The following is a 6,000-nucleotide window of genomic DNA, read 5'->3' as shown; positions in this document are numbered from 1 at the left end:
AATTTATATCTTATCTTAAGTTTAAAATATTTGCGTCAATTTAATAAATTGTATTGTACAAACTTTTTGTAAAAATGAAATATTAGGTCATAATTTGTCAGAGGCTTATTGAGATTGAAAGTATATCAAAATTTCGCATTTTGTCTGGTTTATAAAAAACTTTTTAAAATTCTCTTAATGCATATGTAGAATTATTTTATTTATAGAAATAGTTATTAATCTTGTGAATTCATGCAAAATTAATTTTGAAATGAAAGATTGAAGATTGGCGTAATTGTAACGATAAATTTATTTATATCTCTATTTATCCTCTAACAAGGTGAAACTTGATTTTAATAAATGTTCTTCCAATTTTTAACTACGATTTAAGCTTTTTAATAATATTTTCAATTCATATTTAATAAGAATTGTTTTCATTTTGAAAATTTTATAATATATTACAGTTTTCAATCAATAGTCTCTATACTTATCCAATTTGATAACTGTCGATAAGACATTTTAATTCTAATTAAATAAAAGAATTCATAAAATACTAATTATTTTTGGTTATAATATCTGAACGAAGAAAACATAATTTCAAAATATGAAAACGTTTTACTTATATCCTTGAAAGTTATGCATTGAAAATTATTACGAATATAATGAAAATATTTTATCGATAGAAATAATTTCAATAAAATTTTCTGGTATATACTATTGAATAATAATAAAAAATGACGAGCAAGTCGGCAATTATTTTAAATTCATAATTATTATTTGCACATAGAATATTTTAATCTTAAAATTATTTATTATTTTTATTAAATTAACATTAGCATATATATATAAATTTTTACTGAATAGTTACTTTTAATTATATAATGCCGCTGTAATTGTCGCCGTTGACTTAATTTATTGCATCTGAAATGTATAATTTAATTTGAAAATAAGTCTTATTAACATCGATTCTATTAATTAATATTACAGAATTTTTCATAATACACAAGCTTGAAGCTTTTGAAAATAATTCTATTTCATTTATAATAATTTATGTATATTCAAAAATATTTTATTATTTACAGCTTTTATTATTAATATTCTAAGCAGAAATTGCTTCTTTTTATCTCTTTTCCTTACTAATATGTATTGGGAAAGTAATTTTTATTATAATAAAATTTAAATCGTATAATGCTGGATATTAATTTTAATAAGAGCAAGTAATATATTTTATATACGAGTTTAACAAAGAAAAATGAATATTACATGTTCTTCTATCAAGCTCTTCTGTTTATGAAAAATTGGAGTAAAATTACCAAATTATTCGATTAAATACTATATATATATATATATTTTTTTTTTTTTTTTTTTTTATAAAAAGTGTACTTTCAACACTTATTATAATTATAGATAAAATTCATATCATTAGAAGCGTTCTCAATTTGTTTATGACCAAAAATTTAATTGTTAAAATGTACTATGTATTAGTAATTTGCTTATTGCAAAATGTAATAAGATTTCAAATTTTAAAATCGTTTTTGATAAAATGTTAGAATTTGAAAAATTTATTAAAATTATAGTAGATTTATTTAATTTTTTTTTTCTTTTTTTTTATTGAAAATTACCAAGAAAATTTTTGTTTCAATACATTATAAATTACGTATTACATCATTAACGAACAATTTAAATTAATTTATTGATATATATATTTTTTTTTTGCAGGCCAATTAAATTGCGTGAGATATCGGCGAGTCAACTTCATTGATTTTTAAGAGACAAGTACTAGTTTGATTTTATTATCATATTAAAATTAAATTTTGTAACTTATGAACAATTGTATTAATATTAAATATAATTCAAGTTCTATCTATAAATCATTGATCGAAAAGCCTTTCTTATATGGCAATAAATTCACGCGTATTTCCAACAAGCGGGTCGAAATTATTTTTAAAACAACTTTATCATTAGTTCGATTATGATGATAGCGATACCAACATAATTGACAACAAAGACTTACTTATTAGATTGAAATTTTTACGTCAATCGCTCGAAGGTGTAAAAACTGTCAAGCTTTTATCTGTGGACGTAAATTTCGTCAATCTACTTAAAAGCTAAGTCGAGTAAAGTACTTTCCACGGAATTCTCTATAACGTGGGCGAAATTCACTTAATAGTTCGAGCGAATCGCTTTGTGCAAATGTTGTACCTTAAGTTCTATCATATCTTACTCGACTCTATTTTTCATTTACGAAGTGATTGAAAGAGATGAAAAGAAAAATTTAGGTAAGTGCAGTAGTCATGCAGAGAAAGTCTTGTCTCAATGCAGAAACAAGTCGACTCTGCAATCCGCCTGTGGTTAGGAACGAGAGTGCGTATGTTCGAAGTCCTGGGCCTGCGAGGAATGATCACACGTGATTTGCACGGGACCCAAACTCGGCGTCACGATGATTTGGGTCCGTGAGGTTGACATACCGAGGAGCGCTGTATTTTCACACGATGTTTCCTCCTCCTCCTCGTCGTACTCGGGCTCGTGTTCTTCCTCATCCTCATCTTCATCTTCCTCATCATCCTCGTCCTCTTCTTCATCCTCTTCTTCTTCTCCGTTCTCGTCGTCGTCGTCGTCGTCGTCGTCGTCTTCTTCTTCTTCTTCTTCTTCTTCTTCTTCTTCTTCTTCTTCTTCTTCTTCTTCTTCTTCCTCATCTTCTTCTTCTTCCTCATCTTCTTCTTCGGAGTTCGTTGCCGAGTATATCCCCTCGTGACGGTCCATACGATCTGAAAACATCGGACATATTTCTATTAATTCCTTCACTTATATTAATGTGCTGCATGCTCTCAATCATAACTCGCCTCTAGAATCTGTTAACAATGTTTATTATTGTTATAATCTTATGCAGTAGCTTATTTTGACAGACATGTTTGTACAAAGTGCATAGAATTGGGTGATATTGGATTAATAAATTATTAAAGTAGCATTTGATAATTCAATTGGAACCAAATGAATAAATTTAATCGCTTTTTGTTTATCATAGCAGTTTTTTATTTCGAAATATAGATTTATTCGTAGATAAAAAAAAAAAGAACAAATCAACGATTATATAAGCTTTTATATAGCCCTTTCGACAATATTTATATAAGTTTTTTTTTTTTTTTTTATTTAAATAAATTGCCGTGGGATGTTAAATTATAAGTAAAAATTTTTTTTACTTACAAACTTTTATTTACATCAATTTTAGTATTTTAATTTATTAGGTTAAATAATACATCAGTTTTCAACAAATGTCTTTTTGAAATCAAAATATTTATCGAAATTTGCTAATAGTCTGTAGTTTTGAAAACTCAAATGCTTTTTCGATATTTGCAATAATTAGTAAATGTAAATTTAGTCCAGTTAACTTTATAATTTTACACATGTTTAATATACTTTTACCATGACTTATATATATTTTTCAATGCAAATTAGAATATTCCAGATTTAATTATAAAACTAAACTTAAAATCCATGCAACGTAAGTCAAATTGTAAAGAAACTTTTCATAATGAATTATTAAAATTCTGAATATTCATTATTATTTCTCTATAAGAGGAGACGAAATTAAGTTAAACCTTTTAGTTGATATTATGTGATGCAATTTGTTTCATAATTAATATTTCCATTATATTCAAAAATTCTTAAATAGAATCATAATATTAGTCAATTTTACAGAGTTTTATGACTAATTTGCTAAATTAACATAAGTTAATTTCTGAGAATAGAAATTTTTTTTCATAAATAAGCGTAAGAGTGAAACTTCATTCATAAATAATAGAAAGAATACACTTATTAATTGATTAAATTTCTTTGTAAGAGTACAACATAAAGATAAAAGTTTATATCTATATTATAGTATTAAAACTTTTAATAAAATAAAAATCAATTTATTGTTAATATTAAAAAGTGGTATGTTACTAAATTTTATGCCTCAAAATTCTATTTCTATCAGTATATTTTATCCAAAATTTGTACAAATAAAGTGATAGCACCTATACGATTTATTTTACGTTTCAAAATGCAACAAAAGAGAGACTCCGTAAAATTATAGATTTGAAGAAAAAAAAAATAATTAAAAGCGATGAAAGAACGAGAGTATTATAAATTTATTAATTGCCAATTTTTTTTATTAATTTATATTAAAGTTATACATTTTCAATATTGTACGTATAAACATAATAGAATATGCTTTTCGATACGAATTATTTTTAATTAATAATGAAATACAGAAATACAATAATATTTTTATTAAATAACTGGTAATTATAATTTTTATAAATTGAATTAAAGTTGTTATGTTTTAAATTTTAAGTGATTATTATGACTTTGATTCTCGTGTATTTTATTTTCGTTCCATCTCTATGCTTATTTTATTTACGTGAATTTATAATTTTTTTTAACAAATGTATTATTTAAAAAAAAATTAATTTAAAGAATTAATTTTCGTTTAATACGTTCTAATTTAAATGTTCATTTTCTTAATTAAAATCTATTGAATTTGGCGAGTAGTAGTTTTTTTTTTTTTTTTTTATGAATAATGTCAGAAAAATTGGTGTTTATTTGTTGTGTAATAAAATATTGTATTGAATATGTACATTTTGTAACAAAAATATTCATTTGTTTATTAAATTACAGTAAAAAGTAAGTCACAAGTTTTTCTTTAACCTCAAAATTATATAAAAAGATGAAAAAAATTTTATTAGGATATTGTTAGCAAAATTATGTTTTGAGAAAGAAAAATAATATATGAGCCTATGGACTATGGAATATGGAAAATTTATTGAACTAGCCAAGAAATATAAAACGAATGAAATTCAAAATTCAGAGAATTTTAAGTAATGTATAAATATATCGCTATAAGAAATAAATAAATAAATAAATATATATATATATATATATATATAAATTAAGCGTAAAAAATAAATATTGAGTGTAAATAACAAGGATATTCGATTGATTATTCAATTTGTGTAAATAATGATGCTTTAATTATTCTTAGGAAAACGCTCATTTTGTCAAATGATGATAACTTTTATCATTGTACCAGTACATTCTGTAAATATCAAGATTATAAAGGTTATCAAGACTCGCGGCAATGCCCATTGTAATTCATAATCGGCTTAATGTGCGTTTTCTCAGACTTTAATCAATGCAAAATGATAAGCTTATGAAGTAAACTATAAGATAAAGGAATAATTCTACAGTCTAAATGCTAAACTACGCGCAAATACAGAGCATTGAATACGTGGCAGAATGCATTACAGGGGAAGGGGTGAACTTACTGTAAAGTATCTGTTTCGCTATAACGATGTGGTAGACGAGCGAGTAGTGTTCAGCGAGGCTGTAAAACGGACACAGATATACGTGTCGAATTCGAGTATGTCTATGCAAAAACGCATGCGTGTTCGTAAAGTGCGAATGCATGCGTGTATATATATATATATATATATATATATATATATATATATATATATATATATACGCTCAACTAAGGATTTTTCTAATAATTATATAAATCCTTTTACTGTCTGCTTTTTTATCTTCATTCTCCTCCCTCCTATTTCACATATGCACAATATCATTTTATCTTGCTGTATGTTCGATTATATCGACGATACTTTTTCATAAGTATTTTCTTTATTTTGTATTTCAATAATAACAGAATTCTATTACAGAATGTATTAAAATTTTAGGGAAAAATATTTGGTTATTTCAAATATATTATATTAAAATATTGCACACGCAGATAAGCGCGAGTACGATCATTAAAAAAAAAAAAAAAATAAAGGATGTAAGAGGAGTGTTTGTGAAAACGATTTTAGAAATTATCGAGGAAATTGTAGGAGATTTATTTTTAAATTATTCATTATACTGAAATGTCAATTAAAATATTACACAGAGAAGTGTAAAATTAATACCCTCGAGAGAAATTCTATCTAATATAATGATAATAAATAAATAGCAATTGAAAGAAAGAAAAAATAAATAATATAAAAC

General features: G+C 24.5%; 1 protein-coding gene across 1 annotated transcript in view; it reads right to left on the bottom strand.

Moving 5' to 3' along the window:
- Positions 1-2,692: 2,692 nt before the first annotated feature.
- LOC105359700 (potassium voltage-gated channel subfamily KQT member 4-like) overlaps positions 2,693-6,000 on the bottom strand; it is an 80,414-nt gene continuing 77,106 nt past the window's right edge. Inside the window, exons 18-19 of the mRNA XM_011496348.1 lie at positions 5,286-5,344; positions 2,693-2,747 (exon numbers count right to left, since the gene is read on the bottom strand). Coding sequence (XP_011494650.1) covers positions 5,304-5,344 — 41 coding nt within the window. The 3' untranslated portion in view covers positions 2,693-2,747; positions 5,286-5,303. The remainder of the gene's footprint in view (positions 2,748-5,285; positions 5,345-6,000) is intronic.

The sequence above is a fragment of the Ceratosolen solmsi genome, unplaced genomic scaffold (genome assembly GCF_000503995.2).
Source record: "Ceratosolen solmsi marchali unplaced genomic scaffold, CerSol_1.0 scaffold29, whole genome shotgun sequence".
Classification (NCBI taxonomy): domain Eukaryota; kingdom Metazoa; phylum Arthropoda; class Insecta; order Hymenoptera; family Agaonidae; genus Ceratosolen; species Ceratosolen solmsi.
The sequence above is the reverse complement of the archived record's forward strand: the minus strand, read 5'-3'. Positions and strand labels throughout refer to the sequence as shown.